This window comes from Ovis aries, chromosome X (genome assembly GCF_016772045.2).
Source record: "Ovis aries strain OAR_USU_Benz2616 breed Rambouillet chromosome X, ARS-UI_Ramb_v3.0, whole genome shotgun sequence".
Lineage (NCBI taxonomy): Eukaryota > Metazoa > Chordata > Mammalia > Artiodactyla > Bovidae > Ovis > Ovis aries.
In genome coordinates this window covers 16,530,064-16,543,277 of record NC_056080.1, presented here as the reverse complement: position 1 = coordinate 16,543,277, position 13,214 = coordinate 16,530,064, and the positions used below count along the sequence as shown (strand labels likewise).

The 13,214-nt window shown below is 39.3% G+C and overlaps 1 protein-coding gene across 3 annotated transcripts in view; it reads left to right on the top strand.

Annotated features, from left to right (window-relative positions):
* The window catches only part of SCML2 (Scm polycomb group protein like 2), a 112,686-nt gene that overhangs the window by 94,153 nt on the left and 5,319 nt on the right, over positions 1 to 13,214 (top strand). For all 3 annotated transcript variants that reach the window (XM_060407401.1, XM_015104816.3, XM_060407400.1), the window contains 2 exons: positions 11,023 to 11,136; positions 11,806 to 12,060. In XM_060407401.1, the coding sequence (XP_060263384.1) occupies positions 11,023 to 11,136; positions 11,806 to 12,060 (369 nt within the window). The remainder of the gene's footprint in view (positions 1 to 11,022; positions 11,137 to 11,805; positions 12,061 to 13,214) is intronic.

Below are 13,214 nucleotides of genomic sequence, written 5' to 3'. Positions count from 1 at the left end.
TCCACACTGTTCTCCATAGTGGCTGTCATTCCCACCAACAGTGTAAGAGGGAGAGGGTTCCCTTTTCTAAACACACCCTCTCCAGCATTTATTGCTTGTAGACTTTTGGATCGCAGCCATTCTGACTGGCATGAAATGGTACCTCATTGTGGTTTTGATTTGCATTTCTCTGATAATGAGTGATGTTGAGCATCGTTTTATGTATTTGTTAGCCATCTGTATGTCTTCTTTGGGGAAATGTCTGTTTAGTTCTTTGGCCCATTTTTTGATTGGGTTGTTTATTTTTCTGGAATTGAGCTGCAGGAGTTGCTTATATATTTTTGAGATTAATTCCTTGTCATTTGCTGCATTTGCTATTATTTTCTCCTTTTCTGAAAGCTTTCTTTTCATCTTGCTTATAGTTTCCTTCGTTGTGGAAAAGATTTTAAGTTTAAGTAGGTCCTGTTTGCTTATTTTTGCTTTTATTTCCATTATTCTGGGAGATGAATCATAGAGGATCCTGCTGTGATTTATGTCTGAGAGTGTTTTGCCTGTGTTTTCCTCTAGGAGTCTTATAGTTTCTGGTCTTACATTTAAATCTTTAATCCATTTTGAGTTTATTTTTGTGTGTGGTGTTAGAAAGTGTTCGTTTCATTTTTTTACAAGTGGTTGACCAGTTTTCCCAGCACCACTTGTTAAAGAGATTGTCTTTTCTCGATTGTATATTCTTGTCTTCTTTGTCAAAGATAAGGTATCCATAGGTGTGTGGATTTATCTCTGGGCTTTCTATTTTGTTCCATTGATCTATATTTCTGTCTTTGTGCCAGTACCATACTGTCCTGATGACTGTAGCTTTGTAGCATAGTCTGAAGTCAGGCAGGTTGATTCCTCCAGTTCAGTCTTTCTCATGATTGCTTTGGCTATTTGAGGTTTTTTGTATTTCCATACAAATTGTGAAATTATTTGTTCTAATTCTGCGAAAAATACCATTGGTAGCTTGATAGGATGGAGAAGGCAATGGCACACCACTCCAGTACTCTTGCCTGGCAAATCCCATGGACAGAAGAGCCTGGTAGGCTGCAGTCCATGGGGTTGCAAAGAGTTGGACACAACTGACCGACTTCTTTGACTTTTCTCTTTCATGCATTGGAGAAGGAAATGGCAACCCACTCCAGTGTTCTTGGCTGGAGAATCCCAGGAATGGCAGAGCCTGGTGGGCTGCCATCTCTGGGGTCGCACAGGGTTGGACACGACTGAAGCAACTTAGCAGCAGAAGCTTGATAGGAATTGCACTGAATCTGTAGATTGCTTTGGATAGTATACTTATTTTCACTGTATTGATTCTTCCAATCCATGAACAAGGTATTTTTCTCCATCTATTTGTGTCATCTTTGATTTCTTTCACTAGTGTTTTATAGTTTTCTATATATAGGTCTTTCGTTTCTTTAGGTAGATTTATTCCTAAATATTTTATTCTTTTCGTTGCAATGTTGAATGGAATTGTTTGCTTAACTTTTCTGTTTTCTCATTGTTACTGTATAAGAATGCAAGGGATTTCTGTGTGTTAACTTTATATCCTGCAACTTTACTCTATTCATTGATTAGCTCTAGTAATTTTCTGATGGAATCTTTAGGGTTTTCTATGTAGAGGATCATGTCATCTGCCAACAATGAGAATTTAACGTCTTCTTTTCCAATCCCTTTATTTCTGTTTCTTCTCTGATTGCTGTGGCTAAAACTTCCAAAACTGTTGAATAGTAGTGGTGAGAGTGGGCACCCTTGTCTTGTTCCTGACTTTAGAGGAGATGCTTTCAATTTTTCACCATTGAGGATAATGTTTACTGTTGGTTTATCATATATGGCTTTTATTATGTTGAGATATGTTCCTTCTATGCCTGCTTTCTGGGGTGTTTTTTTATCGTAAATGAATGTTCAATTTTGTCAAAGGCTTTCTCTGCATCTACTGAGATTATTATATGATTTTTATCTTTCAATTAGTTAATGTGGTGTAACACGTTGATTCGTTCGCAAATACTGAAGAATCCTTGCATCTCTCAGATAAAGCCCACTTGGTCATGATGTATGATCTTTTTAATATGTTGTTGGATTGTGTTTGCTAGAATTTTGTTGAGGATTTTTGCATCTTTGTTTATCAGTGAAGTTCACCAGACTTCCCTGGTGGCTCAGACGGTAAAGGGTCTATCTACAATTCGGGAGACCCAGGTTTGAGCCCTGGGTTGGGAAGATCCCCTGGAGAAGGAAATGGCAGTCCACTCCAGTATTATTGCCTGGAAAATCCCATGGACAGAGGAGCCTGGTAGGCTACAGTCTATGGGGTCGCAAAGAGTTGGACATGACTGAGCAACTTCACTTTCATCAGTGATATTGGCCTATAGTTTTTTTTTTTTTTTTTCTGTGTGTGTGTGGCATCTTTGTCTGGTTTTGGTATTAGGGTGATGGTGGCCTCATAGAATGAGTTTGACAGTTTACCTTCCTCTGCAATTTTCTGGAAGAGTTTGAGTAGAATATCTGTTAGCTCTTCTCTAAATTTTTGGTAGACTTCACCTGTGAAACCAGCTGGTTCTGGGCTTTTGTTTGTTGGAAGATTTTTGATTACAGTTTCGATTTCATTGCTTGTGATGGGTCTGTTAAGATTTTCTGTTTCTTCATGGTTTAGTTTGGGAAGGTTATACTTTTCTAAGAATTCATCCATTTCTTCCACGTTGTCTGTTTTATTGTAATATAGTTGCTGATAGTAGTCTCTTATGATCCTTTGTATTTCTGTGTTGTCTGTTGTGATTTTCCACTTTCATTTCTAATTTTGTTGATTTCATTTTTCTCCCTTTTTTTCTTGATGAGTCTGGCTAAAGGTTTGTCTATTTTGTTTACCTTCTCAAAGAACCAGCTTTTAGTTTTGTTGATTTTTGCTATAGTCTCCTTTGTTCCTCTTTCATTTATTTCTGCCCTAATTGGTATGATTTTTTTTCCTTCTACTATCCCTGAGGTTCTTCATTTCTTCTTTTTCTAGTTGCTTTAGGTGTAAAATTAGGTTATTTATTTGATTTTTCTCTTGTTTCTTGAGGTACGCATATACATCTATGAACCTTCCCCTTAACACTTCTTTTACTGAATGCCATAGGCTTTGGGCTGTTGTGGTTACATTTTCATTTGTTTCCATGCATATTTTGATTTCATCTGTGATTTGTTGATTATTCAAGGCATGCTGTTTAGCCTCCATTTGTTTGTATTTTTATTAGTTTTTCTCCTGTACTTGACATCTAATCTTACCTCATTGTGATCAGAAAAGATATTTGAAATGATTTCATTTTTTTTGAATTTATCAAGGCTAGATTTATGGCCCAGGATATGATCTGTCCTGGAGAATGTTGTGTGTGCACTTGAGAAAAAGGTGAAATTCATTATTTTGGGGTGAAATGTACTGTAGGTATCAATTAGGTCTAGCTGGTCCATTGTATCATTTAAAGATTATGTTTCCTTGCTAATTTTCTGTTTGATTGACCTATCCATAGGTGTGAGTGGGGTAATAAAGTCTCCCACTATTATTGTGTTACTGTTAATTTCCCCTTTCATACGTGTTAGCCTTAGCCTTACATATTGTGATGCTCTTATGTTGGGTGCATATATGTTTATAATTGTTATATCTTCTTGGATTAATCCTTTGATCATTACGTAGTGTCCTTCTTTGTCTCTTTTCACGGCCTTTATTTCAAAGTCTATTTTATCTGATATGTGTATTGCTACTCCTGCTTTCTTTTGGTCTCCATTTGCATGAAATATCTTTTTCCAGCCCTTCAGTTTGGGTCTGTGTGTGTCCCTTGTTTTGAGGTGGGTGTCTTGTAGACAGCATATATAGGGGTCTTGTTTTTCTATCCATTCAGCCAGTCTTTGTCTTTTGATTGGGACATTCAACCCATTGACATTTAAGGTAATTATTGATAAGTATGATCCCGTTGCCATTTACTTTGTTGTTTTGGGTTTGAGATTATAAACTTTTTCCCTGTTTCCTATCTAGAGAAGATCCTTTAGCATTTGTTGAAGAGCTAGTTTGGTGGTGCTGAATTCTCTCAGCTTTTGCTTGTCTGTAAAGCTTTGATTTCTCCTTCATATTTGAATGAGATCCTTGTTGGGTATAGTAATCTGTGTTGTAGGTTTTTCTCTTTCATCACTTTAAGTATGTCCTGCCATTCCCTTCTGGGCCAAAAAGTTTCTATTGAAAGATCAACTGTTATCCTTGTGGGGATCCCCTTGTGTGTTATTATTGCTTTTCCCTTGCTGCCTTTGATACTTGGTCTTTGTGTTTGATCTTCGTTAATTTGATTAATATGTGTCTTGGGGTATGTCTCCTTGGGTTTATTCTGTTTGGGACTCTCTGGGTTTATTGGACTTGGGTGGCTATTTTTTCCTCCATTTTAGGGAAGTTTTCAACTATTACCTCCTCAAGTATTTTCTCATGCCCTTTCTTTTTGTCTTCTTCTTCTGGGACTCCTATGGTTCAAATGTTGGGGCGGTTAACATTGTCCCAGAGGTCTCTGAGGTTGTCCTCATTTCTTTTAATTCTTTTTTCCTTGCTTTAGTTATTTCTATCATTCTATCTTCCACCTCACTTATCCTCTCTTCTGCCTCAGTTATTCTACTATTGGTTCCCTCCAGAGTGTTTTTGATCTCTGTTATTGCATTATTCATTATTGATTGACTCTTTTTTATTTCTTCTAGGTCCTTGTTAAACATTTCTTTCATCTTCTCAATTCTTGTCTCCAGGCTATTTATCTGTAACTCCATTTGGCTTTCAAGATGTTGGATCATCCTTACTATCACTATTCTGAATTCTTTTTCAGGTAGACTCCCTATCTCCTTTTCTTTTGCTGTTTTTTTTGGGCATTTATCATGCTCCTTTACCTGCTGAATATTTCTTTGCCTTTTCATTTTGTTTAAATTTCTGTGTTTGGGGTGGCCTTTCTGTAGGCTGGAAGTTTGTGTTTCCTCTTTATTGTGGGGCTTGCTCCCTGTGAGTGGGGTTGGACTAGTGGCTTGTCAAGGTTTCTAGGTTAGGGGATCTTTCTGTGTTCTGGTGGATGAAGCGGGGTCTCTGCTCTCTGCAGTGCAATGAAGTGTCCAGTAGTGAGTTTTGGGGCATCTATGGGTTTGGCATGGCTTTGGGCAGCCTGTATTTTAATGCTCTGGGCTGTGTTCCTGCACTGTTGGAGAATTAATGTGGTATGTCTTGCTCTGGAACTTGTTGGCTCTTGGGTGGAGCTTGGTTTCAGTGTAAATATGGAGGCTTTTGGATTCGCTCTTGTTTATTAATGTTCCCTGGCATCAGGAGTTTTGTGGTGATCTCAAGTTTTGGATTTCAGCCTCCTGACTCTGGCTTTCAGTCTTTTTATTACAGTAGCCTCAAGACTTCTCCATCTATACACCACAGATGATAAAACATCTAGGTTAATGATGAAAAAATTCTCCACAGTGAGGGATACCCAGAAAGGTTCACAGAGATACATGGAGAAGAGAAGAGGGAGGAGAAAGATAGAGGTGACCAGGAGAAGAGGGGGAGTCAAAAGGGGAGAGAGCTATCTAGGCAGTAATCAATTCCCTGTGTGCTCTCCACAGTCTGGAATACCCAGATAGGTTCATGGAGTTACACAGAGAAGAGAAGAGGGAGGAGGGCGATAGAGGTGACCAGGAGGAGAAGAAGGGGAGTCAAAAGGGGAGAGACCAGTCTAGCCAGTAATCAGTTCCCTAGGTGTTCTCCACAGCCTGAAACACCCAGAGAGATTCACAGAGTTAAGTAGAGAATAGAAGTGGGAGGGAGGAGATATAGGTGACCAGGTGCAGAAAAGGAAGAGTCAGAAGTGGAAAGAGCAATGAAGCCTGTGTGAAAATGGTTATTGCAGATTAGATTCTTAAAGGTACAAAATTAATAGCAAATACCAAAAAGCAAAGATTAAAAACCTAGAGTAGACTCTGAAAAATACAATATTAAAAATGCAAAACAAAATCTGTCACAAAAATTATAAAATATATATATGAAATTTGCATTAAAAATAGGGTCTTTTTTTGCAAGGTAATAGTAGGGTATAAAAATGAAAATTAAAATAGTAATAAAGCACTTAAAAATAAAAAAATAAAAATGGTAATAGTAAAAATATATTTAGAAATTTCTCTGGAGCTGTTGTGGGCAGTGTGTGGTCAGTTCTGTGTCAGATATTTCCTTGTTCCAGCTTATACTTCTGAAAATCTATAGGCCCCTTCCAATGCTTAGTCAGTGTTAACTACCAGGTTTTAATCTGTTGCACCTGTCAGTTCCAGAGTTCCCTCTTCGTTTATTTTGCCTTCCTCTGTTTGCAAGTCTCTTCAGGGTCTAATTTCCACCCTGAGACAAGGGGGCAAAAGTGGTCACTTATTTAGGCTCACTTGTTTAGTTGTGTTGTGGAAAGGGAGTAACACTGCAAACAATAACCACAGGCGTTTGTGGTGAGTGCTCGCAGTGTATGGACCACACTGGGTTTGCCCCAGCTCATGGTGGTGTGTGCTTTCCAGGTCTACACTGCTCAGGCTCCAGGTTGCTCTGCAGGGGTACTGTCCAAAGTGGGCCCTGCGTTTCCTGCACTTCCCAGGTCTAAGCTGCTCAGGTTCAGGTTCTCGTGTTCTCCACAAGGGCACAGAGTTGGTTGGGCATGCGTTTTTTGCCCTTCCCAGGTCTGAGCAGCTCAGGTGACCAGGTGCTTGGCAAGCACACTGTCCCAGTTGGGCTGTGCGTCTTAATCACCTCCCGGGTCCTAGCTGCTCAGTTTCCCTGGTGCACTGTGAGAGCACTGTCTCTGATGTGCCCTGTGTCTCATCTGGGGAGCTGATGTCAGGCTGCAACCCTCCTGGCAGATGTCAACCCTCTAGGATCCCAGAAATATATGGTTAGCAGTTGGGAGCCTGCTCACAGTTTGGCAGAGGATGCCAGTCTCTGGGGCCTAGATTGCTCCTTGCCTTCCCGCTCTTGTTATCGAACACCTGCCTCTCTGCCTTCGGTGGGGGAGGGGGCTGTGTACAGGAGCTAGCTCTCCTTTGGTCGCTCAATCCTTTGTTCTGTGAGTAGGCCAAGCCGCGCATTAGGTTAGAGTCTTTCTTGGGAAAGTTCTCTTTTTTTTCTCTCTGGTTATCCCACAGTTTTGGGTTGCTATCTCACATTATTTCCCATGAAGTGATGGGGCCAGATGCCATGATCTTTGTTTTCTGAATGTTGAGCTTTAAGCCAACTTTTTCACTCTCCTCTTTCACTTTCATCAAGAGGCTTTTGAGTTCCTCTTCACTTTCTGCCATAAGGGTGGTGTCATCTGCATATCTGAGGTTATTGATATTTCTACCGACAATCTTGATTCTAGCTTGTGCTTCCTCCAGCCCAGCGTTTCTGCATAGAAGTTAAATAAGCAGGGTGACAATATACAGCCTTGACGTACTCCTTTTCCAATTTGGAACCAGTCTGTTGTTCCATGTCCAGTTCTAACTGTTGCTTCCTGACCTGCATATAGGTTTCTCAAGAGGCAGGTTAGGTGGTCTGGTATTCCCATCTCTTTCAGAATTTTCCACAGTTTCTTGTGATCCACACAGTCAAAGGCTTTGGCATAGTCAATAAAGCAGAAATAGATGTTTGTCTAGAACTCTCTTGCTTTTTTGATGATCCAGCGGATGTTGGCAATTTGATTTCTGGTTCCTCTGCCTTTTCTAAAACCAGCTTGAACATCTGGAAGTTCAGGGTTCACATATTGCTGAAGCCTAGCTTGGAGAATTTTGAGCATTACTTTACTAGTGTGTGAGCTGAGTGCAGTTGTGTGGTAGTTTGAGCATTCTTTGGCATTGCCTTTGTTTTGGATTGGAATGAAAAGTGACCTTTTCCAGTCCTGTGACCACTGCTGAGTTTTCCAAATTTGCTGGCATATTGAGTGCAGCACTTTCACAGCATCATCTTTCAGGATTTGAAATAGCTCAATGGGAATGCCATTACCTCCACTAGCTTTGTGCGTAGTGATGCTTTCTAAGGCCCACTTGACTTCACATTCCAGGATGTCTGGCTCTAGGTGAGTGATCACACCATCACGAGTATCTTGGTTGTGAAGCTCTTTTTTGTACAGTTCTTCTGTGTATTCTTGCCACCTCTTAATATCTCCTGCTTCTGTTAGGTCCATACCATTTCTGTTTTTTATTGAGCCCATCTTTGCATGAAATGTTCCCTTGGTATCTCTAATTTTCTTGAAGAGATCTCTAGTCTTTCCCATTCTGTTGTTTTCTTCTCTTTCTTTGCATTGATTGCTGAAGAAGGCTTTCTTATCTCTCCTTGCTATTTTTTTGGAACTCTGCATTCAGATGCTTATATCTTTCCTTTTCTCCTTTGCTTTTCACTTCTCTTCTTTTCACAGCTATTTGTAAGGCCTCCTCAGACAGCCATTTTGCTTTTTTGCATTTCTTTTCCTGTGGATGGTCTTGATCCCTGTCTCCTGTACAATGTCACAAACCTCCGTCCATAGTTCATCAGGCACTCTTATCAGATCCAGTCCCTTAAATTTATTTGACACTTCCACTGTATAATCATAAGGGATTTGATTTAGGTCATACCTGAATGGTCTAGTGGTTTTCCCCACTTTCTACAATTTCAGTCTGAATTTGGCAAGAAGGCGTTCATGATCTGAGCCACAGTCAGCTCCCGGTCTTGTTTTTGCTGACTGTATAGAGCTTCTCCATCTTTGGCTGCCAAGAATATAATCAATCTGATTTTGATGTTGACCATCTGGTGATGTCCGTGTGTTCTCTTGTGTTGTTGGAAGAGAGTGTTTGCTATGACCTTAGTGGTCTGCTAATGATTGGACAGGGATTTTCCTAAGTGCCCAGAAACAGTATATCTTCCAGCCTTTGTCAAGGTTTTTTTTTGTGTGTGTGTGTGTTGGAACTTCACACTCCTGTGCAGAGCTTCAAAGTTGTCATGAAATGAAAGATTAGGACCTTCTAAAGTCTTTCCTAAGCATTCATAAAGCCATGCACATATATACGGCCTTGCAGATTTGCAGGAATAGCTCGGTGCTTTTCTAAGTGTCCTAATGGACATCTCATTCTCCAGTTCTTTTGGTCAAGCTTTTTGTCAACCTCAACTGATAATCCTGCCTCAGAGAGCTTCACTGCTAAACATTGGCCTCTGTTGTGGTTTTTTTGGTTTCGATTTGGTTTAATTTTTGACCAGTGCTTTGGAGATAGGACTGTTCACACAGAGCAGGCTCTGATTTAGGTCAAATAAAACAAGCCCAGAGATCAGAGGTTTTCGATGACAGTTCTCTGAGGGTGGAGCTTTTGTAGAATTCCAAAGGCTTTGTGCCTCTTCCAGTGTTAGGCTGCTGGCTTTCACAGCTACTATAGTTGCGAAGCTGTTAGTTTGCAAAACTCCTGAAAAACCGAGATTAAGATGGGGGAAGCTAAAGTGTCACAGAATTTGTTGTTGTAATATTCAGCCATTTTTCTTGAATAAACACTTTTTTGATTGTTTTATCCCCTGGAGAAGGGATAGGCTACCCATTCTAGTATTCTTGGGCTTCCCTGGTGGCTCAGACAGTAAAGAATCACCTGCAATGCAGGAGACCTGTGTTCGATCCCTGGGTTGGGAAGATCCCCTGGAGAAGGGAATGGCCACCCATTCCAGAATTCTGGCCTGGAGAATTCCATGGACAGAGGAGCCTGGCAGGCTACAGTCCATGGAGTCAGAAAGTCAGACATGACTTGAGTGGCTTTCACTCACTCAAGCCTTTTGTTAACATCCAGAATTTTGAAGAAATTGATTTTGCCAGTGCTGTCATTAGTTTTATGAAGGAGTGGAAAGTCCTTAATCAGTCATCTTGGAAGTGCCTCTCTATGATGACTTTTAAAGTACTTTGTAAATTATCTGGCTTTTTCTAGTTACTCTGCAGGAACAGTTTCATGCCTTAGCTTACTACAGTACCCAGAAACAGAAGTCAAGAATCAATTTTATGTTTGTATCAATCCCAGATAGTAGACCATATAGTAGCTTCATAAACTTTTCATAAAGTATTATAATGTTGTATATAAAAGGTAAGTAAAGACTTTTTCTGATCTTGCTATAATTATGAAGTAAATACCTATAGAAAACTGTAGAAAGTGTATACTTTAGTGTTCAAATTTTCTGTATCAGTAAATTGGTATGAAAGATGTCAGTTAATTCTTTTCTTAGAATTGAACAGTCGCAATTGTAGAAATACGTCCTACTCACTGAAATATGTTTTGGCTGTTGATTTTTGTAGTTGATGATTAAAAATAAAATCAAATGTTGATAGTGCTCTTAGGCTCATTCATAATCAGTTAGTAACTGGATGTTTAAAAATTACTAATCAGATGATTTTAAGGGACATTCCTGACCTTTAGCCATTTTTAGCTAGATGAAGTTTGACTTTGGTACTTTGTCATTGCAGTCTCTCTCCTTTCTGAAGATCTATTATCCTACTTTATAGATTTTTATTGTACTTTATTTTTCCTTTTAGTTGGAGATTAAATCAAAATATTGATTCATTTTAGGGTTATGCCTTAAAGAATGGTCTTTTAAGAAGAAATGCATTTGGTTGAATGATAAGTAAGCAGTAGAATTGTTTTAAGAGTAGCCCTAGGCCAGGATTGTTACCTATAAAATGGAGTGTTCTTTGTACTCTGTCTACTCTAACTTCTCTGAATTCTTAAACTTTGTTGTTCATGGGAGCAATTTTCTCAGGCCTTTTTAGTTGCCTCATTGCTGCCTGAGAGAGTTAGAAAAATATGATGACCCTAGAATAAGTGAAGCCTAGATATAATGGTTTTAACCCTTGTATATCACTGAAATATTTAATAGGATGAAATGAGCACATCTTGTTCATAAACAAATGATTGATTATTGATGAAGTTGTAGTAGACAGATGATATACAAAGAAGTGTTTTATGCTGTTGATATAAAAATGCTTAAGTATATTAATTAGTTACAACAGACATCTCTTTTTTTGAAAACAGTAGAAGAAGATATAACAGAAAAGAAAATCACCAAACGACCTTCTGAGCAACCTCTGCCTTATGTTGCTCCTCTCTCTCCTAAGCAACCCAGAATAATAGTGCATGCCTCTGAAGGTAAACAGTAGTTACATGTTGCATGATTGGGAAGAAAAGTCACTCTGCTATCACTTATGTATGCTGTTGAGTGTTGGTGTTGGGAATAGGGGAGTATGTTTCCCAACTGCCAAATCCGTTTGGCAGTTAGCTATTACTTTGGCAGCTTTGTTGAGCACTTCATTCCCTTAAGAAATGCACAGTTGTCATTTCTCCTTAGAGTAAAGAAAAACAATTATAGCAGCATTTCCCATTCAGCTTTGTATTGCCAAAAGCTTTATAGAAAGAGGAATAGAAAAACCTAAAACATTTCTCCAGTGAAGGTTATTTTTTTTTAAGTGCCCAAGTAGTAAGCAAATGTTAGAAACCAATTGTGTAAGAACTGTATTCGTAAAAATAAATGTTTTAGTGAAGTGTTCATAGTCTTGGTGGCAAGACTGGCAAGGGTTAGTTATGATGTCATTAGAATCAATTTGGATTTCAGGACAGTGTCCATTATTATAAACATCAAGAAGGGGATGGCCATCTGCTTTGTGTTAGAGGTTTGTAGTTCATTATAGCATGGCTTAAGTAAACCATTGTTGCCAATTTAGGGGATTTTTGACATTTTAGTAGTATTCAAACTGTAAGTCTGTTGAAGATAATTGCCTTTGTCTTTTTTCTTATTGCCTTCTTTTTTTTTCCTTGTAGAGGAAGTATTACCTTCTGAGGAAGATGGCATGGCCAAAGAGGAAAAGCTTTCTGAAGAGTCCAAGAAGTCACCACTTAGTTCAGCAAATTCTTTGAGTCCTGTCAGAAAAAATCCTATAAGCACTCATACTCCAGTCTCCATGAATGGTTCTCAAAGTGTGCCATGCACCTCAAGCCCCAAAGTAGTGGAGACCAAATCATCTATCAAGAGTAGTCAGCTTGAAGTTGAATTTGAAATGCAGAGGGAAAGTGAAGGTATTTTCCAAAACAATGATTCTCATCCGATGGGTTTGTCTTTCCCCTTAAGGTTCCCATGCCCCACATCATCCTCTGAGTTTATCACATTGAAGAAATTGTCAAAATTGAGGAGGTAAGAGTCCTCCCCTTCACATCATTGTCAGGGCCAAGCTGCTGCAGATGTTCTAATCCTCATGGCATTACAGAACTGTTTCTGGGGATGTGGATCACCAATCATGTTTCTGATAGAGACTTCTTATTTTATTGGTTTTCATTTCAGTTTCCATTGTAGTTTCTCATTTCCTTGGATACTGTCTGGACTCACAAACCTTGCATGACTCTTGAGGCCTGGAAGGATACACTCCTTCTTCATTCTGATGTGCTCCCTTCCTTGTCCCTCTTGAGACCTTTCCTGGCCCCAGCCTGTACTTGGCTCCCAGATCTCCGCTCTGGCATCCTGTTGCTGCAACCATTTCCCTGTTTTCCACATTCTCAGTCATTCCCTCACAACCACCAGGAGAGCATGATGTGTACAAACTGTACAGCATCCTGCCACTCATTTAGAAAGAGACAGAATAGCCTTCCACGTGCAAAGATAGCTCTATCCTGTACCCTTTTAAAGATTAAGGATGTTGGGGTGGAGGGAATAAGTGTTTTGTCTTTTTTCACCAGATAGGCATTTAGGCAAGGTTGAGGAATAAAGGAAGTAGGAATCAACTCACTCCCTTGCCTTTTATCATGGATATCATCTGCACACATGCTGTGACACATTTAATGTTGTCACTCCCATCTCATATACCCCATATAGATTGTCTCTGGTTTTGGAGTGATTTTTGTAAAGAATCTAAAGATAGATGTTCATTTTATAAAGGGGTAGTGTATTATAAGCTTTTAGATATTTTCACTATATGAGCTTATGAAGATAGGCCTTCTTAGAAGAATGCTCTAAAGGTTACTTCTAATGCTGAATCTCACTTCCAAATGTATGTCTAACACTACCATGCCAAAGTAGCCTGTTTTGGGGTTTGAGGATGCTAGCCTCTAGTCTTCCTAGGTGTGGAAAGACTTAATAGTAATAATATTACTTAATAGTAATAAAATCATCATCATCTTCATTACCATCTGATATTATGTGCCAGCACATAATATTTACATTGCTTCATGCATTACAT